The sequence below is a fragment of the Engystomops pustulosus genome, chromosome 7, assembly GCF_040894005.1.
Source record: "Engystomops pustulosus chromosome 7, aEngPut4.maternal, whole genome shotgun sequence".
Taxonomy (NCBI): domain Eukaryota; kingdom Metazoa; phylum Chordata; class Amphibia; order Anura; family Leptodactylidae; genus Engystomops; species Engystomops pustulosus.
The window spans coordinates 84,628,096-84,653,045 of NC_092417.1; the positions used below are offsets into that span (position 1 = coordinate 84,628,096).

The following is a 24,950-nucleotide window of genomic DNA, read 5'->3' on the forward strand; positions in this document are numbered from 1 at the left end:
TAATGTATAGGGAGCTGCCTTCTTTAAAGGGTTTGTCAGTTATCAAAGTTTACCATGGTACGTATCATGGACGACTCAATAGGGAATAGTTCATGTGAACTAGAAAGCCAATTTTTTTTTTACTTTTTAAAGGAAATCTAGCATTTGATGTGATGCGTTATGAGGCAAACATACCTTGAGAATGCTATAGCTACACTGATGCAGAATCATATCTTGTTTAATCCATGAACTGAGTGGTTTTACTGAAAAACAATTAAAATTATGATAATGAAGCTCTGATACTTCTGTGTCTGGGCTCTGTGCTTTCACATTAGTTGTGCGCTGCACAAGAGATAATTCAGCTCAGGTTGATTAGTCCTGTCTTGGCTGTTCAGAAAGCTCTGTGGATCCCGCTTTCCCAAGGTCCTGAGTGTTAGCGGTTTTGCTGAAAAAACAAACTAGCTCAGGGGTTGAACAAGTTATCTTTCTGCATCAGTGTAGCTACAGCATTCTCAACATATAGTTGGTTCATAATGCATCAAATGTTAGATTTCCTTTTAAGTTTAGCTTCAATACAAGCCGTGGACAGGAGTGCTGGTTTATTAGAAATGGCAACCAAATATAATAACGTTTGCCAATTGCAATTTACTATAAACAAGCTCTCCAGTGAGATAGTCTACCCTTTTCAGGATTCGGCTCTTTTGCATTTTTTACTCTCATTCCAGAAACTAACTTAATTTCTTCCATTTTCAGAGAGATGTGTGAGGGCTTATCTACAGGACAAATACTTTTTAGGGGGATAATGTCATATTTTCAGAGGCCCTTCCGGGCCCAGGCACATTGTCGCTGTAACTTTTGCCTAACCATCTCACCTGCTAATTTCAGGCAGGTAAAATGAGTGCAGGAACTTTTGCCCCTAACCTTTCTAAATTACACTTCTGTTTCATGTTTGAGAATTAAAGGAAGGGCTTGTTTGGACACAGCATCTTGTGGGCGCTGCCATAGACTATACAGTGCCTACAAGTAGTATTCAACCCCCTGCAGATTTAGCAGGTTTGATAAGAAGCAAATAAGTTAGAGCCTTCAAACAAGAGCAGGATTTATTAACAGATGCATAAATCTTACAAACCAAAAAGTTATGTTGCTCAGTTAAATTTTAAACATAAAAGTGTGGGTCAATTATTATTCAACCCCTCAAACCACCAGAATTCTGTTTGGTTCCCCTAAAGTATTAAGTAGTTCAGGCACAAAGAACAATGAGCTTCACATGTTTGGATTAATTATCTGTTTTTCCAGCCTTTTCTGACTATTTAAGACCCTCCCCAAACTTGTGACCAGTCTCATACATGGTCAACATGCAAAAGACAGGAGAATTCCAAGGCCATTAGAGACAAGATTGTGGAGGGTCACAAGGCTGGCAAGGGGTACAAAAGCCTTTCCAGGGAGTTGGGCCTACCTGTCTCCACTGTTGGGAGCATCATCTGGAAGTGGAAGGCTTATGGAACTACTGTTAGCCTTCCACGGCCTGGACTGCCTTTGAAAGTTTCCTCCCGTGCCGAGGCCAGGCTTGTCCGAAGAGTCAAGGCTAACCCAAGGACAACAAGGAAGGGGCTCTGGGAAGATCTCGTGGCAGTGGGGACATTGGTTCCAGTCAATACCATAAGTAACGTACTCCACCGCAATGGTCTCCGTTCCAGACGAGCACATAAGATACCTTTACTTTCAAAGCGTCATGTCAAGGCTCGTTTACAGTTTGCTCATGATCACTTGGAGGACTCTGAGACAGACTGGTTCAAGGTTCTCTGGTCTGATGAGACCAAGATCGAGATCTTTGGTGCCAACCACACATGTGACGTTTGGAGACTGGATGGCACTGCATACGACCCCAAGAATACCATCCCTACAGTCAAGCCTGGTGGTGGCAGCATCATGCTGTGGGGCTGCTTCTCAGCCAAGGGACCTGGCCATCTGGTCCGCATCCATGGGAAGATGGATAGCACAGCCTACTCGGAGATTTTGGCCAAGAACCTCCGCTCCTCCATCAAGGATCTTAAGATGCATCGTCATTTCATCTTCCGACAAGACAACGACCCAAAGCACACAGCCAAGAAAACCAAGGCCTGGTTCAAGAGGGAAAAAATCAAGGTGTTGCAGTGGCCTAGTCAGTCTCCTGACCTTAACCCAATTGAAAACTTGTGGAAGGAGCTCAAGATTAAAGTCCACATGAGACACCCAAAGAACCTAGATAACTTGGAGAAGATCTGCATGGAGGAGTGGGCCAAGATAACTCCAGAGACCTGTGCCGGCCTGATCAGGTCTTATAAAAGACAATTATTAGCTGTAATTGCAAACAAGGGTTATTCCACAAAATATTAAACCTAGGGGTTGAATAATAATTGACCCACACTTTTATGTTTAAAATTTATTCAAATATAACTGAGCAACATAACTTTTTGGTTTGTAAGATTTATGCATCTGTTAATAAATCCTGCTCTTGGTTGAAGTTTGAAGGCCCTAACTTATTTGCTTCTTATCAAACCTGCAGGGGGTTGAATACTACTTGTAGGCACTGTACATAAAACACTTAAATGCACCATTTCATGTATACTTTACCTGAATTTCACCAATACAACATTCTCTCTTCTAGCATCCACAGCCGAATCCGGTCTCCTCCACACTGGACATTATATAGATCTATGGTTTTCCACAACCTATACTTGACTAAGGGCAATATATGAATTTTATTTTTCCTTCAACTCTCTGCCTCTAAAGTGATGGTTTGACTTCTCTAAAACGTGTATATGCAATACCATGGATTGTGTGTGGGCCCTTCAGATGTTTGGAGGCCCTACACTTCCATAATACGAAACACCATATGCTCATTTTTTTTCAATAAACAAATTATTGCTTGTAATTGATGGTGTTTATTTTGTGTCAAGCACATAATCTGCTATAATGTTTTAGGTAAAAGGATGATGGCGCTCCAGGGGTGTTTAACAACCCCCCCCCCCCCCCCTTTAAATCCTGGGATGTTGCTATTTCCCTGAGGGAGCGTTCACATGTGGCATTTTGGTTGCATCCTGTCAAACAGGTGGTAACATTTTGAAAATGCAAGCAAATGTAAGCAGCTGTGACAATGTGTGCACTTCCAGCAATACAGAAAAAAAGCTTGCATAGTAGCATTTTAAACTGCATGCATTCTGACGCAAACCATGATGCAGTGTGAATGCACCGTTACGCTTGCAAAGGGTCTTTTGTATCTGAAGTTACAACTACCAGGTGTACATTAACAGAATTGACCTGCAGGATGAAGCCAGAGCGACTGATTTCACATGCACATTGCAGGCACAAAGACCTAAGATTTTTTTTTTTTTCCCTCATGTGTAATATTTTACATATTGGAATAATCTGCAAGTGTCCAGGCTGTTACAATGCATCACATCTCCTGTGTAAAGTTTTCTTTTTTTTTTTGCATCTTAAACTGATTCTGAGTGGAGGAGGGAGAGTTTTGTCATATGTTTCAGGGTTGTCCCCTGACTTTTTAAAGGACTAGGTGTGGATGCACATTTGTTACACTTGTGTAAATGCTGTAATGGTGTTACATGTAGTTTATTACTTGGGTAACTGTTCTCTATTCTTTCATTAGCAGAACTACAGTAAGTAAATAGGTAACTATTTGGCTCTACACACAGGATATTAACCCCTTAAGGACCAGGCCCTTTTTCGTTTTTGCGTTTTTATTTTTCACTCCCCACCTTCAAAAATCTATAACTTTTTTATTTTTCCATGTACAGAGCTGTGTGATGGCTTATTTTCTGCGTAACAAATTGCACTACGTAGTGATGGTATTAAATATTCCATACCGTGTACTGGGAAGCGGGAAAAAAATTCTAAATGCAGTGAAAATGATGAAAAAACACATTTGCACCATTTCTTGTGGGCTTGGTTTTTGCAGCTTTCACTGTGCACCCCAAATGACATATCTATTTCATTCATTGGGTCAATACGATCACGGGGATACCAAATTTGTATAGGTTTTATAATGTTTTCATACATTTACAAAAATTAAAACCTCCTGTACAGAAAAAAAATTCTTCATTTTTCCATGTTCTTGCGCTAATAACTTTTTCATACTTTAGTGTATGGAGCTGTGGGTGGTGTCATTTTTTGCGACTTCTGATGACGTTTTCAATGCTTCTATTTTTAGGACTGTTCGACATTTTGATCACTTTTTATAGAATTTTTTCTATTTTTCAAAATGGCAAAAAAATGCCATTTGCGACTTCGGGCGCTATTTTCCGCTACGCGGTTTAACGCAGTGAAAAACTGTTATTATATTTTGATAGATCGGGCATTTTCAGACACGGCGATACCTATTGTGTTTATGATTTTTACTGTTTATTTATATCAGTTCTAGGGAAAGGGGGGTGATTTGAATTTTTATGTTTTTTTAATATAATTTTTTTTTTTTTACTTTTTTTTATTTATTTTTTTTACTATTTTACAGACTCCCTAGGGTACTTTAACCCTAGGTTGTCTGATTGATCCTACCATATACTGCCATACTACAGATTTTGCATACCATCTATTATAATGTGCAGATCGCACATTATAATAGATAGCCTCGATCATGACAGTCTGGGATCTTTGTGTGATCCCAGGCTGTCATGGCAACGGATCGCCGCTCCCCGGTGACGTCACGGGGAGTGACGATCGGAGCCAAGATGGCGGCGCCCATGCGCCGCCGGCTCTTTAATGCCGGCGGCAATCAAAGGGTTAACACCCGCGATCGGTACAAGCACCGATCGCGGGTGTTAGCGACGGGCGCTTGCTTCATTATGAAGCAAATGCCCGGTGAGTATGAGGAGGGCTCAGCCTGTGAGCCCTCTTCATACTCCCCCATGCGCAGTAAGACGTAAGGGTACGTCTTATTGCGCTATGGGGTTAAGGAAACTGCATCCCCCTTTTGAAATACCTGTTTTATTTAAAATCTATGTAGAATTATAGTAATTACACATACTACTACACTGTTTCTCTGAAGGATCCACTCCTCATCTCAGATTAAGTATTATGGAAAGATTTGTAAATGTTAAATTTTCCAATGGCTTATTAAATAACAAATTAAATGCTCTACCATTAATTGTTGTCATTCTATCCAATTGGTGCTACATGCAATTTACTATGCCTGGCATTCAGCTCCTCTTAGCTGCACTCGAGAGCCTGAGATCTGGAAATCCTAATTGCAATCCCCACAATGTCCTTTCCAGATAGGTGCTGGGCACAGTAAACAAATCATATAGATATATCTCCTTCTATAAAGTGCCCTGCTTTTAACCTGTATGGTAAGTGTCTTTCATAGTTTACTATTGATTATCTCCTGTCCCCTCTTTTGAAGAAATCCACCGTTAAATGCTGCATTCAGAACATCCTCTAGAGATTCTGCAAAGATAAAAGTAAGATCCCGTCTCACATGTAGAGGGATCTCTTCCAGATCCTTCTTGTTCCTCAGAGGGATAATGACGCGCTTCAACTTGGCCCTATGAGCAGCTAGCACCTTGTCTTTAATACCGCCAACCTGCATGAAAGAGAAGGATCAAAACATAGAATCTTAGTCAGTTAACTGGAACTATAAAGTACACAAACAATGGTTACCGGAAAACGGGAAAATGCTAAAACTCACAGCATTTCAATAGGATGCGCAAAGTTTGACAAAATAGTCTTGTCCTACAGAATATTCATCAGCATCTGTTGCTGTGAGAAGAGTGGTGCGTCATAAGATGATCTAGCTTTGCACACTCTCACTTTTAGACACTTGATAAATCTTTCCCCGTTTTGACAAATGAGGGAGGACAAAGTGGTGGCAGTGGATATTCAGAGGGGGGAAAAAAAAAAGGAAGACATCAAGAAACATGTTGTGCCGGACTGTAAGCTGGGTGCCAAAATAAAAGGCTTGTGGTGCTCTGGAACTTCCAGTAAGGGCAGGATCACCCCACCTGCATCAGGTAGTCAGTGACCGCTGGACATCACAAGTAACGCTCCAGGGTCTGAGGAGACCGAAGACAGAGCCTGAGCAGAATTTTATTGAACAAACTGTCCACTGATAACAGTATTTTTTATTTTTGAAGAGAACAAGCGTTTGAAACTGTGACTAATAATTTGGAACTGTGTATTTATAGGTTGTATAGAACTGAAAATGGTAATTAGTTGAATTTGCACTGGTCAATCCAAAACAGGCCAAGTTACATGTAACATATGAGCCTTCTTTGATATCACCTTCACAATTCTTGCATCCATTGTACTTGTAAGTTTTTGGAAAGTTTCTTCTTGAATTTCTTTGTATGATGTCACAGTCATCTCACAGAACTGCCTCCCTACTCATAGATCTTTTGCTTGATGATGCTCCAAAGGTTTTCTATAGGGTTGAGATCAGGGGAAGCTGGTGGGCACATAAGATTCTCTCCTTCACCCATAGAAGCCAATGACAGAGGTATCTTTACAGCATGAGATGGTGCATAGTTATGCATGAAGATGGTTTTGCTCTGAAAGGCACGATTTTTCTTTTTGTACCATGGAAGAAAGTGGTCATTCAGTGGTCATTTTCACACATTCAGGAACCCTAAAGGGGTCTACCAGCTCTCTCCCCATGATTCCAGCCCAAAACATGACTCCACCACCTCATTGTGGACGTTGCAGCCTGTTGGGACATAATTACCATCCACCAAACTTCAAAGGGTTGCAAGACACTCATCAGTAAACTGACTGTTTGAAAAATTAGTCTTCGTGTATGTCTGGGCCCACTAACCCCATCCATCAAGAAAAAGATCAGTTCACATCAGAACAGCAGCTCTGGGGGGCTATTGTGACCTCACGAAAGGATATTCAAGCAGAAACTCTCCAAAAACTCAAGTTCAATTGATGTAAGAATTGTGAAGGGTCATACATGCAACTTGCCTGTTAGGCCCCATGCACACAACCATCGAGGGGGGGGGGGGGGGGGGAAGCTTGCGCCCCCCCCCCCAATAGACCGTTATGGCGCACAGGGTCAGTACAGTGAGCGCAACAAGCCAAGCCGTCGCCACAAATAGAGCCTGCTCTATCTTTGGCCGCGCTACGTTTGTGTGCATGCAGCCTTGGGATGTTTTGGATTGAAATGTGATCGCGACTTCCTGGTGCTCTCAGTTCTTTACAACACACAAAATGTTTTGAAACGCATAATAATTTGGGACTGTGCAATCTAAGGGTTGTTTTTTTTTTAAAATTTTTGAAGAATATCCAGTTATCATTCAGAGGTTTGTTCAATAAAAATCAAATTACACTCCAATGGGTGATGACTTATTATAGTGACTCATTTGCATCAATCATTTAGGAAAATCAGAGCTAAATATCATTTGTATAATAATTTGAAACATGGTGTATAGCTAAAATATCACATATGGTTTTCTGGGCTAAAAATATTAACCTTTCCATCTCACAGATCCTCAATATTAAATTGGTGACTGTCTGACATCTGTTCTACTCACTTTTCTCATATAAAGGATCTTTTCTATGGATTGGTCAACTAAAACCATTAACTGTTGAGGCAATACATAATGCTTATACTAAAGACCCATAAACCATGGAGGAAGAGCAGCTGGTTGCTAGGACTATTGGACTACTTACAGGAAGCACCAGGCCTCTCAGGGTGATCTCTCCGGTCATGGCGACGTCGGAGCACACAAGCCGACCACTGAAAAGCGAAGCCAGGCAGGTTACTATGGCAACTCCTGCAGACGGGCCATCCTTTGTGACGGCTCCAGCTGGGAAGTGCAGATGAATGTCTGTGCTGTCAAGAAGATCAAAGCTGCCCAATGCTGGAATAAAGAAGAGGAGGCTGAGTAACATCTTGTAACAGGCCTCACCCTGCCTTGCAGCCAATAGCAGTCCGGTGGCTTATGACATTGGTGTGCTGCAGCTTCATGTACAACAACTGTTGTCAGGGAAGGGAAGAGTTTTGGCAGAATCTGGACCACAACTTGGTGATTCCTTTTTTTTTTCTCATTTGTTACAGATTTGTAACATTTGTATTACATAAATTTGCTTAAAACCACAGTTCTGAATCCCGCTCACAGCTCCCTCTACTGTATCAAATGTAACCCAAATTAAAAAAAAGGCTGGTGACATTTGTGTCATGTGTTCTTTCCTGTGGTATAACTTGTGTGTTATTTCCAGATCTATGGAAATCCAAATAAAACCAACACAGAAATATCACCGGGATTCATAACTGTGATTTAAAGCAAATTTATGTAATAACAAATGATCATCTGTAACAAATGTGAACAAAAGAAATCACCAAGTTGTGGTCAAGATTCTGGCAAAACTTAAAGGGAACCTACCACCACGAATCTACCTATAAAGGTAGATCGGGTGGTAGGTGGATGTATGGGACGTGAGGATAGCCCTTTTTAGAACTAATCCTCACGTCCCCGCTAGCGTAGCATAAACTTTATTGCCCTAATATGTAAATTTAATTAAGCGGCTACTGGGGCGTGGAGTAGCCGGACACGAGGCTACACGGCGCGGCTACTCCACGCCCCAGTAGCCGCTTTCCCCGCCTACCCTGTGATCTTCGGCGCGCAGCTCCTGGCAGCTGCGCCCTCGTCCGAGAAGCCGGAGTTCTGCGCATGCGCAGTAACTCCGGCCTCGTTCCCGAGATCGCGCATCCTCGGGCTCCGAGCGCAGGCCCGAGGATGCGCGATCTCGGGAACAAGGCCGGAGTTACTGCGCATGCGCAGAACTCTGGCTTCTCGGACGAGGGCGCCCAGCTGCCAGGAGCTGCGCGCCGAAGATCACAGGGTAGGCGGGGAAAGCGGCTACTGGGGCGTGGAGTAGCCGCGCCGTGTAGCCTCGTGTCCGGCTACTCCACGCCCCAGTAGCCGCTTAATTAAATTTACATATTAGGGCAATAAAGTTTATGCTACGCTAGCGGGGACGTGAGGATTAGCTCTAAAAAGGGCTATCCTCACGTCCCATACATCCACCTACCACCCGATCTACCTTTATAGGTAGATTCGTGGTGGTAGGTGCCCTTTAAGTTACTTCTGCTTTTTAGGCTGGTTAGTAAAATGGATGGAAATATAGTTGAAAGGATAGTGCTTCAGACCACAAATTGCCCTTCCACCGACTAATATGCATAGTGAATATAACATTGTTTCATAGTTGTGTCCAACAGCTTCCAAACCATGTGGTCATACACCAATTGTTCATAATTTTTGCATTATGTTCCTATGTTTGGACAGTAAACTTTAGGCTTTATGTGAGCTTTAAGTCATAGTGACATATAGGGGGTCATTTATCCTTAGAAAAAACATACACAAATGTCCTAACTATGGACTGGTTTGATTTATCTTGAAGGTTGATATATCAAGCACAAAAGTCTCGTCAAGTCTTGTTCAACTTCTTTTAAAGTTCGTCCTACATATGTCATGACTGGAGTTTATTTGCGGCTCTTTAACTTCAATTTGCTCCAAAATTGTGACTTTTTCATACGTTCACATCAAGTGAAAAAATTCTTGCGCGGCTAGTTTTGCTAGGCCAGTGGAAAAGTCACAAATCTGGGCACAAATGTATCAAATCGGCCCTTAGAATTTTCCCTTTTTTCTTATTTTTGCAACTTTTAAGATAAATGACCCCAATAGTGTAACAACATTATGTTTTGGTGTCAGTCTTCCTCAACGTTCTTTATTTTTCCAATACTCCAGAATACTTAGTCCTATTGATGCCATATTTTAGTATGACACAATAATAAACCTCCTAGAACATAACAGAACTGTCCCGTACAATATCTTACCATTTGTCAAATTATATTTCTTTGCATTGCTGCGTAGCCAGCTGATTGCCAAGTGTGCCGATTCTTTCATGACATCTCCTAGCTGACCGGTCAGTGTTAACTGCCCTTCCCCATCCATACGACTGGCTTCCACAAACATTATCTCCCCTCCGAGCGGGGTCCAGGCCAATCCAATGGCTACACCAGGCTGATTTAGTCGCTCAAATACCTGCAAACATACAGAAGAAATTAAGGAAGTCTATAAGCCAGCCACTGAATCCTGAGGGTGTGGTCACACGTTGCAGTTAAAACTGCATCGCAATTAGTTTTGGGTTGGTTTTAGGTGGTATTACTTATTTTAACAAGTTAAAGACATCAAATCAACAGGTGAATGACTTTTGTTGAACAGCTTTCTCTTTCAAAATCAAATTCACCCGTTCAGTTCATGTATTTCACCTGTGAAATTGTCAAAGCCGCACCTAAAAACGCCTCAAAACTAATTGCGATGCAGTTTTAGCTGCAATGTGTGACCGCACCCTCAGGCTGCGTTCACATCTGCAATTTACATTGCGTTATGAAAGCTGAGCAGAGGAGAGGATATTTGCCCAATGACATTGCTGTTAACATTTGTGTTTTCAAAATGTTAATTATTAACACTATGTTAACACAGTTCAAACGTCACTGTGATGTAAATATTATGTTAATGGAGAGCTATCATGGTGCGTTACAGGGAACCTGTAATCTGGAGTCCTTTTTATAGCTCTCTCATGTCCCCCTAGAGAATAGTGTACACCTTGCCAAAAGTGATTTTATAATAAAACTGATCTAACTTTTCTATTTATCAGAAAAGGTCAAAGTTTGCTCTACAGAAAGAAAGGTAGTGTCCCATGGGAGTGGCCAGTGTGAAGTGGTTCCCACCCTTATCCCTGCTATTTGAAATGGACACATTACGGAGCCGTTTCCTGAGGGTGGGTGGACCGCTTCTCACTGGCCACTCCCATGGGACATTACCTTACTTTCTGCAGAGCAAACTTTCATCGAACTTTTCTTTTTATTGGAAAAGGTCAGTTTTGTTATAGAAAAACACTTTGGCAATGTGCAAACTATGCTCTTTCGGGACATTGGAGAGCCATAAAAGGGGCTCCTGATGACAGGTTCCCTTTAACATTGCTGTTCACATTTGCATTTACAAAATACAATGTAATTAGGCAAATTTCCTCTTCTCAAATATTGTATTGAGTTTCAAAACGCAATGTAAACGGCACATGTGAATGCAGTTTCATAGAAGATGAGGAGATGCGGACTGTCTGCTGGTGTCACCATGTGGTTAATTGTCCTGCACTGATTGCCTTTTCAAAGTATAATGTTCCCGGGACCCAAAATAGCAGTGCTTTGTCTGCAGTGAGCAGGAAGATCTGCCATCCCCAGCAACATAACAGCAAATCCTTCCCTTGCAGCACATCCTGTTCAGCAGACTGTTCTACATTCAGTATCTCAGAACAAATTTTCAACAGCGATAAATAAGGGATGGAGATCTCCTGTCCCTCTCTTACTGTCCTTATAGAACCCATCATACCCTGGCTATTGCTTCTGCTTTTGTCTACCAAGCACACTTACCTGCTGCTCTGTGTCCTTTCTGGCAGAATCCTCTTTAAGCTTCGTATGCCCTGGTTTTTATAGAAAAGAGGCTTTAAAATTATGCAAATGTATCTGTGTGGCTCCAGGCTTCATATAGATGAATTGAACCTGGAGCCCATCAGGCTCATTTGCATAATTTGTAAAGCCTTTTTTCGTAAAAACAAAGGCATAAGAAGCTGAAAGAAGAGAGAATCCAGACAGTGGGGGGACACCAGCACGTAAGTGTGCTTGGTTTATAATTCTTGATCCTAGTGGTAGATCTAGTGGTGCATGAAAGGAACACATTATAATGAAAACATACAGTGGTGAGGGCAAGTACGACCAATTTTATAACACATGGTCTTCCTGGATAAATCACCGGTCCACACCCGCCCTACGTGAATGGTTGGCCGCTGGCGGTGACCTACATGTACCTTGAGTGTGGAAGTGAAGTGAGATATACTCTAACTATTCACTCCTCATCCCTCCCTATTCCTTTCCCAACCCTATTACCCTATTGTATTCTGTCTTCTCTTAACAACTTCCATGTTTCTCATTTACCCTTTATAAGTTGATTTGTTGTTGTTGTTATAGTTAGTAATTTACCTATTGCTACAAATGTGATGTACAACACTCTAAATGTACATACTCGATCATTTTAAATGTACACACGTGCTTGACTGTTGCAAGACATATTGCTTCTTCATAATTTGTACTTTGATACAACGGTTAATACAGCTTGATGTTGAACCATAATGAAAACATACAGTTATATGGCATATGCTGCTGCAGCTCCTGAATTTTGCTTTCTTTTAGAGAAATGGCAGCCCTCCACCAATGCCCATCATACCAACAATTCAAACAGGTATAAACCCCTGACTCACAATAGATCATGATTGCCGAACATGCAACCGAGGTACGCTCCTGGTCGATACACAATACTAAACAATCTCTTGAATTCTCCTTTTTCTGAAGGTACAAGATCCTGATAAACCCTATATCGATTGCCAAATTAAAGGGAACCTGTCACCAGTAGGCTACATTTCAGTGGTGATAGATCCCAATAGGCACCGCTAAGAACATTCCATTCAGGTTACAATTATACCTTGTTTGCCTTCCGTTTGTGACGGGGTGTACGGCTTACTGCACAGGCACAGGGTTTCCTGTGTGGTGATCAGACGTCAGATACGGAGGGTTGGGCACAGGGTGAATGTGGAAAGAGGAAGAATTCAATATTGACGAGCAGGGAGCAGAGCGGAGCCTGTATTCTAATTACCCAAGGAATATTGCTATTAGGTATCCCCGGGACATGAACAGGACCTGTTGGCAGGGAGCCAGGTAAACTTTACCAGCACGTAGTGCACGATCGGATGGTAACTAAGGTATGATTATAATAACATGTATGGAGTGTACTATGCAGTGCCTGTTGGAATTTGTCACCACTGAAATTTAGCCTTCTGGTGACTGGTTCTCTTTAATTGTTCTTTCATAATGTCTACCTCTATGTTTAACCTGGTACAGTATGAGAACCGTCTAGGTCTACTCTGCACTGACCTAAAGGCCAACACATTAATACACAATACTAATAAAAATAATCATAATAACAATAATAAAAATACAATAATATTACTTCTTTAGGGTGCTGCAAAAGTGTATTTGGCCGGCCTGAGTCTCCTTTGAGAATTGAGTTACCTCAATTTCATACATATGAGCTCCGAGGATGTCCTTTAAGGCAAGATGATCAATCAGTATTGGCATCTCAGGAGGCAGGGACAGGTCTGCTGGGCCACTGACGTCCTGGGCTCTGGAATCTTCAGTCGGATGTGCCTTGCGTTCTAACAAAAAATAATAATAACAAGGGATTTTAAGAAGATAATGACAACTACCCTAATTGGAGATTTCTCTGATCCCAAGCAAACATCTCTATTTCAGAGTGGTGGTGGATGCAGATCATTATCTTACTAACAGGAGTTTCCTGGTTATAGACTTTTGGACAAATGACTTTCTTGAAACCTTCCATAAACCACTGTGGATTAAAAAAAGGATGCAGGTCTGATTATGGCTTATGTAATTCCGATCCAGAATAAGGATATGCTTAAAATTATTGTAATGTGAACCAGGGTCCGCAGTTTACACAACGTAAGCGTGTACAGCGCTATTAAATTCTGGTGATCTGGTGAAAGTGCATTAAACCGGTAATACAGGTGTCTAGTAGACTGTAAACATCTCAAAGTAAAGTGGACAGTATGCAAAGTCATCAGGCAAACAAAAGTACAGTCTTTTAGGATTACAGAAGAGCTCCATGGACATTAGACCAGGGCGATTATATATACACATAATTATATTATATTTTTTTCACCTGCCATTGTCCGTTAATAAAATTGTGGGTGACATTTATGGTGAAGAAGTGATGAAGTCATTTCAATTTCTTGCGCGCTGCAATAAATTATGATTTTTGCACCTATGCCACCTCCACAACATGTGGGGCAGAGAGGCGCAGCCTGGGATAGTTTTCCCCTTTGGCACGGCCGCAACCGATACACAAGGCGGCCTATACCTCTTGTTATATCTTCCAAGACAAGGGAGAGCGTGGCATTCATCATGCACGGTAGGTATCAATTCCCCCGTGTATATACAATCGTCTACAAATTTACCAAGTCCTACCAGTTTACAGGCAGTCCCCGGGTTACGTACAAGATAGGGTCCGGAGGTTTGTTCTTACGTTGAATTTGTATGTATGCAAGTCGAAACTGTATATTTTATGATTGTAGATACAGACAAAAAAAAAATTTGGGCCCCAGTGACAATTGGTGTTTAAACATTTTTTGCTGTAGTGGGACCAAGGATTATCAGTAAAGCTTCATTACAGACAACTTGCAGCTGATCATTGGGACTATAGTAAAGCATTCAGAAAGCTTCACCAGAGGTCAGAGGGGTCTGTCTGTAACTATGGGTTGTCTGTAAGTCGGGTGTCCGCCTGTACTTCAAAGAGTTAGTATCTTATGATGTACCTGGTTTAATCTTACGTATGTACAGTCTACAAGAGGTTTAACTACAAAAGAAACAAACAAAAAAACTGGGGAAATTGTGAAGCAAATTTACTGGAGGATGGTCATGACCTTTGAACCCAAGTCATTGTCTCTACCAGATCGATTGCTATACTCAAGGGATGGGTTACAAGTAGAGATGAGCGAACACTAAAATGCTCGGGTACTCGTTATTCGAGACGAACTTTTCCCGATGCTCGAGTGCTCGTCTCGAATAACGAACCCCATTGAAGTCAATGGGAGACTCGAGCATTTTTCAAGGGGACCAAGGCTCTGCACAGGGAAGCTTGGCCAAACACCTGGGAACCTCAGAAAAGGATGGAAACACCACGGAAATGGACAGGAAACAGCAGGGGCAGCATGCATGGATGCCTCTGAGGCTGCATAATCGCAACATTATGCCAAAATTATGGGCAACAGCATGGCCATGACAGAGTGACAGAATGAAGCTAGATAGCATCTAAAACATCCAATAATTGACCCTGACACTATAGGGGACGGCATGCAGAGGCAGCGGCAGCAGGCTAGAGAGTGTCATGGCGACATACCCTAAATGGACTCAGGCTTCAAACCAATGGGTGGCAGAGAGGAACCAAAGGAGGTGAGCAAGAAGCGCTCAAATAATATCGGTACATGATAAAAGTTTGCCAGTATTTTTTGTGGATTACACAGCAGGGTGGCGACAAAGTTAACAAGTTTGTTGTGGAAGCCATGAAAACAACCCAAAATTCTGCCTGACACAGCTCGTTTGATAAGGGGACCATGTATGCTTACAGTTCATGCCAGTCGCTGCACTGGCTGCCAGTCTCCTTTCGAATACAGTTTAAAATAATAATAACCCTCATCCATAAAGCTCTGTATAATGCTGCACCCCCCTACCTCTCCTCTCTTATCTCAGTCTATCGCCCAACCCGTGCTCTTAGATCCGCCAGTGATCTTAGATTAACCTCTACCCTAGTGCGGACCTCCCACTCGCGTCTCCAAGACTTCTCTAGAGCTGCACCAATTCTATGGAATGCTCTGCCCCGGACTATCAGACTAATACCTAACCTCCAAAGTTTCAAACGTGGTCTTAAAACCCATTTCTTTAGGCAAGCCTATAACACTCATTAACTGCATGAAGTTTTAACTCTTCTACTAACCCGTCCTGTGTCGTCCTCCCATCTGTTATCCAGCAACCAACAGGCACCAGACTTCTCTGCAGTCCCATTCACCCTGGACCTGGTATATAAGATGACGGCTGAGTGGTTCAAGCGACAGCAATTCCATTTATTATATTTTGTTCTATTCCCTAAGAAGAATGGCTTGACCATTAAATATTCTTTTACCTCGTGTTACCCCATCATCTTCATAAACCGTAAGCTCTGGCGAGCAGGGACCTCACTCCTGTTGTTCCATACAAATGTTGTGCTCTGTTACATTACATTTGTATTTGTTTCCTATGATTTGTAAAGCGCTACAGAATATGATGACGCTATATAAATAAAGATTATTATTATTATTGTTATGGAGGCAGTGAACTAGTAGTAGATTAAAGGTGCTGCAGTTAAAACTATGTTAGTTGGATCTTGGGATGGAGCTGGCGCTCTGCAGCCAGGCGAGCTTTCGCCAATCCAAGCCCCTGTCTCTAGGCTACTCCCCAAACAGCACTTCTAAGAACCTTTTGTATAAGATCAAGTGTAGTAGCGTTCTTATAAGTTTGGGATATGGCGGGTGAGGGGAATGTAAACAGATGCGCAAGAAGCGCTGAAATAATATCGGTTAATCATAAAAGTTTGCCAGTATATTTTGTGGATAACACAGCAGGGTGGCGACAAAGTTAACAACTTTGATGTGGAATCCATGAAAACAACCCAAATTTCTGCCTGACACACCTCGTTTGATAAGGGGAGGATGTATGGAGGCAGCTATATGGACGACTTTTGGAGGTAGCAATGGAGACAACGTGTGGAGGCTGCTATGGAGACAATTTAATTTGGATAGTGCCTGTATGTGGCAGTCCCAAAAAGTTTTCAAACCAGAGGAGCAGGTAGGTGGCCCTCCAGAAAAATGGAATAGATTGAGTGCCTGTATGTGGCAGTCCCAAAAATGTTTCAAACCAGAGGAGCAGGTAGGTGGCCCTCCAGTAAAATGGAATAGATTGAGTGCCTGTATGTGGCAGTCCCAAAAAGTTTTCAAACCAGAGGAGCAGGTAGGTGTCCCTCCAGAAAAATGGAATAGATTGAGTGCCTGTATGTGGCAGTCCCAAAAATTTTTTAAAACAGAGGACCGGGTAGGTGGCCCTCCAGAAAAATGGAATAGATTGAGTGCCTGTATGTGGCACTCACAAAAATTGTTTCAAACAGAGGACCGGGTAGGTGGCCCTCCAGAAAAATTAAATGCATAAAGTACTATAGCAAGAGCCAGTGGGCCCTGTCAAAAAATAGCCAGTTTCCTCTGCTTTACTGTACAAAGAGGAGGAGAAGGAGGAAAATGAGGAGGAGGAGGAGTGGATCAATTATTCAGGTTGAGCTTCCTTCACCTGGTGGAGATTGGAAATTCTGAGAAATCCAGCCTTTATTCATTTTAATAAGCGTCAGCCTGTCAGCGCTGTCAGTCGACAGGCGTGTACGCTTATCTGTGATGATGCCACCAGCTGCACAGAAAACCCGCTCGGACAAGACGCTAGCGGCAGGGCAGGCAAGAACCTCCAAGGCGTACAGCGCCAGTTCGTGCCACATGTCCAGCTTTGAAACCCAGTAGTTGTAGGGAGCTGTGTGATCATTTAGGACGATGGTATGGTCAGCTACGTACTCCCTCACCATCTTTCTGTAAAGATCAGCCCTACTCTGCCGAGACTGGGGACAGGTGACAGTGTCTTGCTGGGGTGACATAAAGCTGGCAAAAGCCTTGTAAAGCGTACCCTTGCCAGTGCTGGACAAGCTGCCTGCTCGCCTACTCTCCCTCGCTACTTGTCCCGCAGAACTACGCACTCTGCCGCTAGCGCTGTCAGAAGGGAAATACTGTTTCAGCTTGTGCACCAGGGCCTGCTGGTATTCATGCATTCTCACACTCCTTTCCTCTCCAGGGATGAGAGTGGAAAGATTTTGCTTGTACCGTGGGTCCAGGAGAGTGAACACCCAGTAATCGGTGCTGGAATAAATTCTTTGAACGCGAGGGTCACGGGATAGGCAGCCTAGCATGAAATCTGCCATATGCGCCAGAGTACCAACGCGTAAGAATTCACTCCCCTCACTGGCCTGACTGTCCATTTCATCCTCCTCCAACTCCTCCAACTCCTCTTCTTCTGCCCATACACGCTGAACAGTGAAGGACTCAACAATGGTCCCCTCTTGTGTCTCGCCAACATTCTCCTCCTCTTCCTCCTCATCCTCCTCCACCTCCACCTCCTCCGATATGCGCTGAGAAACAGACCTGAGGGTGCTTTGGCTATCAACAAGGGAATCTTCTTCCCCCGTCTCTTGTGACGAGCGCAAAGCTTCCGACTTCATGCTGATCAGAGAGTTTTTCAACAGGCCAAGCAGCGGGATGGTGAGGCTGATGATGGCGGCATCGCCACTGACCATCTGTGTTGACTCCTCAAAGTTACTCAGCACCTGACAGATATCAGACATCCACGTCCACTCCTCATTGTAGACTTGAGGAAGCTGACTGACCTGACTACCACTTCTGGTGGAAGTTGACATCTGGCAGTCTACAATCGCTCTGCGCTGCTGGTAAACTCTGGATAACATGGTCAGTGTTGAATTCCACCTCGTGGGCACGTCGCACAACAGTCGGTGAGCGGGCAGTTGGAGGCGGCGCTGCGCTGCCCTAAGAGTGGCAGCATCTGGGCTGGACTTCCTGAAATGCGCACAGATGCGGCGCACCTTCGTGAGCAAATCAGACAGATTGGGGTATGTCTTGAGGAAACGCTGAACTATCAGATTTAACACATGGGCCAGGCATGGCACATGTGTCAGTCTGCCGAGTTGCAGAGCCGCCACCAGGTTACGGCCGTTGTCACACACAACCATGCCTGGCTTCAGGTTCAGCGGTGCCAGCCACAGATCAGTCTGCGCCGTGATGCCCTGTAATAGCTCTTGGGCGGTGTGCCTTTTGTCGCCTAGGCTCAGCAGTTTGAGCACCGCCTGCTGTCGCTTAGCGACGGCACTGCTGCTGTGCCTAGAGCTACCGACTGATGGCGCCGTGCCCACGGATGGTAGTTCGGAGGAGGAGGTGGAGGAGGGGTGGGAGGAGGAGGCATAGTAGGCCTGAAACACCTGGACCGAGGTAGGCCCCGCAATCCTCGGCGTCGGCAGTATATGACCAGCCCCAGGGTCAGACTCGGTCCCAGCCTCCACCAAGTTAACCCAATGTGCCGTCAGCGATATATAGTGGCCCTGCCCGGCAGCACTCGTCCACGTGTCCGTGGTCAGGTGGACCTTGTCAGAAACGGCGTTGGTCAGGGCACGGGTGATGTTGTCTGACACATGCTGGTGCAGGGCTGGGACGGCACATCGGGAAAAGTAGTGGCGGCTGGGGACCGAATACCGAGGGGCGGCCGCCGCCATGAGGTTGCGAAAGGCCTCGGTCTCTACTATCCTATAGGGCAGCATCTCCAGGCTAAGCAATCTGGAGATGTGCACATTAAGGGCTTGGGCGTGCGGGTGGGTTGCACTATATTTGCGTTTCCGCTCCAGCGTCTGGGGTATGGAGAGCTGAACGCTGGTGGATGCTGTGGAGGATCGTGGAGGCGACGATGGGGTTTTTGTGGCAGGGTCCTGGGCAGGGGGCTGACTATCAGCTGACACAGGGGAAGGAGCAGTGGTGTGCACGGCCGGAGGTGAACGGGCTTGTTGCCACTGAGTGGGGTGTTTAGCATTCATATGCCTGTGCATACTGGTGGTAGTTAAGCTAGTAGTGGTGGAACCCCTGCTGAGCCTGGTTTGGCAAATGTTGCACACCACAGTCCGTCGGTCATCCGGTGTTTCCTTAAAGAACCTCCAGACTTCTGAAGATCTAGCCCTCGCCGCAAGAGCCCTCACCACGGGAGCTTCACTAGTTGACACATTTGGCGCTGATGCACCAGCTCTGGCCCTGCCTCTCCGTCTGGCCCCACCACTGCCTCTTCCAACCTGTTCTGGTCGAGGACTCTCCTCCGTCTCAGAAGCACTGTGTTCACCCGGCCTATCAACCCAGCTTGGGTCTGTCACCTCATCATCCTCCGATCCCTCAGTCTGCTCCCCCCTCGGACTTCCTGCCCTGACAACAACTTCCCCACTGTCTGACAACCGTGTCTCCTCATCGTCGGACACCTCTTTACACACTTCCACTACGTCAAGAAGGTCATCATCACCCACAGACTGTGACTGGTGGAAAACCTGGGCATCGGAAAATTGCTCAGCAGCAACCGGACAAGTGGTTTGTGACTGTGGGAAGGGTCCAGAAAACAGTTCCTCAGAGTATGCCGGTTCAAATGCCAAATTTTCCTGGGAGGGGGCAGACTGGGGGGGAGGAGGCTGAGGTGCAGGAGCTGGAGGAGTGGCGATTTCGGTGACATGGGTGGACTGCGTGGAAGACTGACTGGTGGACAAATTGCTCGAAGCATTGTCGGCAATCCACGACATCACCTGTTCGCACTGTTCTGGCCTCAACAGTGCTCTACCACGAGTCCCAGTAACTTCAGACATGAACCTAGGGAGTGTAGCTCTGCGGCGTTCCCCTGCTCCCTCATAAGCAGGTGGTGTCTCACCCCGCCCAGGACCACGGCCTCTGACCCCTGCAGTAGTTGGACGCCCACGTCCCCGCCCTCGTCCTCTACCCCTAGCCCTCGGGTTAAACATTTTTAAAATGAGAGTTATAACTTTAATTTTTTTTTTAACTTTTTTTTGTGTTTTTTGTTTTTTTTTGTGTTTTTTGTTTTTTTTTGTGTTTTTGAGTTTTTAAAACCAAACGATGCTATCCTATTGCTATGGCTATTTTCTAGCCAAGTATGAAAGCACACTACTATGCCAGATGAGATGACACTGAACAAAATAAACGTAAAATAAAAAAGGACAAATGGCAGACTGTGCCTAATTGAAATCCAACCCCTACTAAATTTTCCCACTTCGGTCTTTGCCATGGATATGTGCGTCACTAAGCGCAAAACACAGCGGTCGCAAGTCTCACTACAAATTGCTCAGAATTGGCTAGTACATGCACTGCAGCAAGTACAGCCACCAGCAGATCAACCAGAAATCAAATATATAGAACACTACTGTAGGCGTAAGTAAGCTGTTTGGATTCTCCTATGGCTATTTTCTAGCCAAGTATCAAAGCACACTACTATGCCAGATGAGATGACACTGAGTTAGTGCCTAATTGAAATCCAACCCCTACTAAATTTTCCCACTTCGGTCTTTGCTATGGATATGTGCGTCACTAAGCGCAGAACACAGCGGTCGCAAGTCTCACTACAAATTGCTCAGAATTGGCTAGTACATGCACTGCAGCAAGTACAGCCACCAGCAGATCAACCAGAAATCAAATATATAGAACGCTACTGTAGGCGTAAGTAAGCTGTTTGGATTCTCCTATGGCTATTTTCTAGCCAAGTATCAAAGCACACTACTATGCCAGATGAGATGACACTGAGTTATTAAACAAAATAAACGTAAAAAAAAAAGTTAATGGCAGACTGTGCCTAATTGAAATCAAACCCCTACTAAATTTTCCCACTTTGGTGTTTGAGGTGGATATGTGTGCCACTAAGAGCTAAACACAACGGTAGCAAGTCCCCCTGCTAATTCCTCACAAAATGGTACTAGATGCAAATAAAAAAAAAAAAAGTAGAACGTTATTGTAGCCCTAAGAAGGGCTGTTGGGTTCTTGGAGAATCACTCCTGCCTAACAGTAAGCTAATAGAACACCCTAACGCTTTCCCTGACCAGCAGCAGCTCTCTCCCTAGCGGCATCCAGACACAGAATGATCCGAGCAGCGCGGGCAGCGGCTAGTCTATCCCAGGGTCACCTGATCTGGCCAGCCAACCACTGCTATCGACGTGTAAGGGTACCACGTCATGCTGGGTGGAGTGCAGAGTCTCCTGGCTTGTGATTGGCTCTGTTTCTGGCCGCCAAAAAGCAAAACGGCGGGAGCTGCCATTTTCTCGAGCGGGCGAAGTATTCGTCCGAGCAACGAGCAGTTTCGAGTACGCTAATGCTCGACCGAGCATCAAGCTCGGACGAGCATGTTCGCTCATCTCTAGTTACAAGGCACATTCACTGCATCTGTATACAAAAAAACAGGGATTAATCGTGGCAACACAAAGGGAAAAATTATCTGTAACATAAAATTCACACAATGTCTGAAGAGTTGATCACCAGTTACAGTTCATAGCAGTGAAACGTGATCATTGCTGCAGATAACAGTTGTAACACCCCCAACAGAGTGCCAATCACTTCACCATGAACCACAACATCAGTCACAGCACCTCTCAAAAGGGACCTCTCTGACAATAAGAGTCTTACAACAACAATGCCATTCAGAGCACCCCAACACCATAGGCAGCATTGGTCAAAGCACCCCCAGGACTCCTGAGGCTTAGGCCTACTGTATGGAAGTCTATGGGACATTTAGAATTGCACATTACATGGGGGAAATCAAAGGTGTCATTTCTGAGGCGCCTGTGAGGTAACCTCCAAAAATGTTCTCTCAGCAAACTGTCAGCACATTTGTAAACACATCTAAAAACAGATTTGCCATTCAAGTCCTAGCGATTTTTTAGCAGTTTTTTAGCACTGCCTTCTAAAACTGTAACAATAAAATGTTTTCACCAGGCCTTGTTTCTTGTAAGAAAAAGTAGAATGCTATAGTAAACAAACGGTTTGGCATCCACATGGATAGGGCTGATGACTGATCTAGTTCAGATTCAAACGCGTATCCGTATTATTGTTATCTGTAAAGTGACGATTTAACCTACCCTCCATTTTTAGTTTTTTCAGGTTTTAAATAAAAGGATCTATATTTTTACAAGGAGGAGCGCCTTAAGTAGATTTTTGTACAGGATTACTAACCCAAAAAAACCTTCATACTATCAATGCTGACATATATAACTTATTCCCTTCTTCCTGTGGAAGATTTTAAAATAAATCAGTAAAAATGTATACCAATTGTATATACTTTTTCATGGTTTAACACCTTTGGTGGATTTGGCCAAGGACTCCGAACCTGTACACCAATGGTAGTTTCGGTGAAGAATCTGCAAGCAGATACATCATGTGGCATTTTAACAGACATCAGTCCCCATTTGTACTCAACCGCCTATCTATTTTAACATTTATTTTCCATCAGAGAAAAAGTGTCACAGATATTCGAATATGGCTGTTGTGTTTTGGTTTTATTGGGGTCTGCAATTGGTCAAATGGTTTTTCATAAGTTAAACACTTATTATACAAGTTTCATCATGTGGCAGATCATGGCATTTTCTGAGGAGCAGTTTTTAACCTGAACTCTGACAAGGATGGATTCAAAAATTTTTTGGCTGAGGTTCTTTTATCATTTCTTGCATCGGTCTTAGGTTATGGAACCCATTTCAGAGGTTTCCTGGGAATATTTGTAATTTGCTTAACGTTTCTCATCTAGATACAGGGGGCAACAGCAGGGTCACCGAATCTGGTCTATAATAACACTGGGATTAGGAGCAGACACTTTAATGCTGAAATTTTATAGAATGTCATCACTGATAAGATCTGCTTAGTAATGAACAGCTGTGTCACCCTCCACTGGGATGACAAAGAAATCCAGCACCCACTGTGTTAGTAGACCTAGTAAATCTGGCACATGGGGGCCAGACAGGTGCAGGAAAATTAAAAATGTGTCAGCATTTCAAGATCTCTGTCTGCATAATCAGGACGTTATCGGCATATTTCTTTTAACAAACAATGAAGAGATGTTTTAAAGGCAGCCAGTGCAGGCTGATAAATTCGTGTAGACACCGGAGGTTTAAAGAAAACTGAAAATCACCCCTTTCCCCTAGAATACACAGAACATTAAACAAATCAGAATCATGTTTGGTAATTACAGTTCCAAAATGTCCAATCAAAATATATAAGTTATTTTTCTATACGGTGAACATCAGAATGGAGGAAAAAAAAAAAAAAAAAGCATAATATTAATACAAATTAAGAACTTGTACAGTACCAAAAAGGGTACTGAACTAATATAATATAATATATATACGGTAGTTAAGGACGTCAGTGGCGATACATACACATACATTTTTACAAATTTACATATATATTTTAATAACTTAAAAATAAAATGTAACAAACGTTATATAAATTTGGGAATCTCTAGAATTTCAACAACCCAAAGCATAAAAGGTACTGTATATCATCTGGGCAGCACGGTGAAAGACGTAAAGTAAGAATATGGACATTTGTCATACAACAGTGCAGTGTGCAGGATGTGCCGGATTCAGGATTTGTGGCGCACGTTCATCAAGTATCTGGTGTTCCCTGCACTGCACCAACTTTTCTTTTTGGTGCACACTTCTGTCACTCTGCATGATAAATGTGTTGCAGTGTTTGTGTGCACCAGAACACCCCGTGCAGTGCAGAAATTTGTATTGCGTCGGGTATAGTGCCGCCCCAACACAAATGAGTTGTGTGCGACCGTATAATACCTGTGCAAGCAGTTTGCACTAAAAAGTGGTAAATGTGAGCCATGGTGTTTTCTAGGTCTAGAATTCTGTTATGAAATCATGTTTCTACAATTCAATATCCAACGTGAAACTTGGATACTAATTAGAGGTTTGTTAGATGTGTCTGGTAAATGGGAAAGTTGACACAATATTATTTTTGCATTACCTCAACATTTCCAAGGGAGGCTGCTGGCTTTACCAGTGTTGTACTGTTTGCCCAGTAGAATTACCAGCATAAATTCACGGTACATGTGTACTGCTCTCACATCTGAATACTGCTCTCACATCTGAATACATAGACTTGCAAATTAACTGAAAGGCAGAACTCCAGACATCCTATTTTTAGCGTCTGCCCATTGTAAACAATAGGCAAAAGAAACAATTAGACTGAGTCAGGACTGATGCTGCCAAGCGAGGAGTCAGTGACAACCTGCAGTAAATGGAGGGTGTATCCCCAGGTGAATGTTTACACATGCAGAGAAGGACATTGTGCACTCCACCAAGATGCTCGCAGGTTGCCCCTGTTATTCCCGACGTCACCAGGCAACAACAACATACAAAGCAATGAAAACATGGTAGAGCAGCTGAAAGAGGGCAGGTAAAAACCTGTCAATTATAATATCAGCCAAAAAGGTGGTTTCAAAAGGTGCATCACAACAAAACAAGACAGACACGTCTCTTAGGGCCACACAGTGCATTCTGGGTGCGGTTACATTTTCACAGCTGCTTACACTTCCAGAAATGGAGAAAAATGGATTCAAAGCAGCTAAACACATGAAATAAACGGAATAAGAACGCACCCTTAGGCCTCTTGCCCACAAGCGACTTTGATGGCTC

At 43.6% G+C, this 24,950-nt stretch overlaps 1 protein-coding gene across 1 annotated transcript in view; it reads right to left on the reverse strand.

The window, feature by feature from the left end:
• Window positions 1-3,359: 3,359 nt before the first annotated feature.
• Window positions 3,360-24,950, reverse strand: part of LONP2 (lon peptidase 2, peroxisomal) — a 73,614-nt gene continuing 52,023 nt past the window's right edge. The window contains exons 12-15 of the mRNA XM_072117161.1: window positions 13,094-13,236; window positions 9,806-10,013; window positions 7,639-7,829; window positions 3,360-5,554 (exon numbers count right to left, since the gene is read on the reverse strand). Of these exons, the coding sequence (XP_071973262.1) occupies window positions 5,333-5,554; window positions 7,639-7,829; window positions 9,806-10,013; window positions 13,094-13,236 (764 nt within the window). The 3' untranslated portion in view covers window positions 3,360-5,332. The remainder of the gene's footprint in view (window positions 5,555-7,638; window positions 7,830-9,805; window positions 10,014-13,093; window positions 13,237-24,950) is intronic.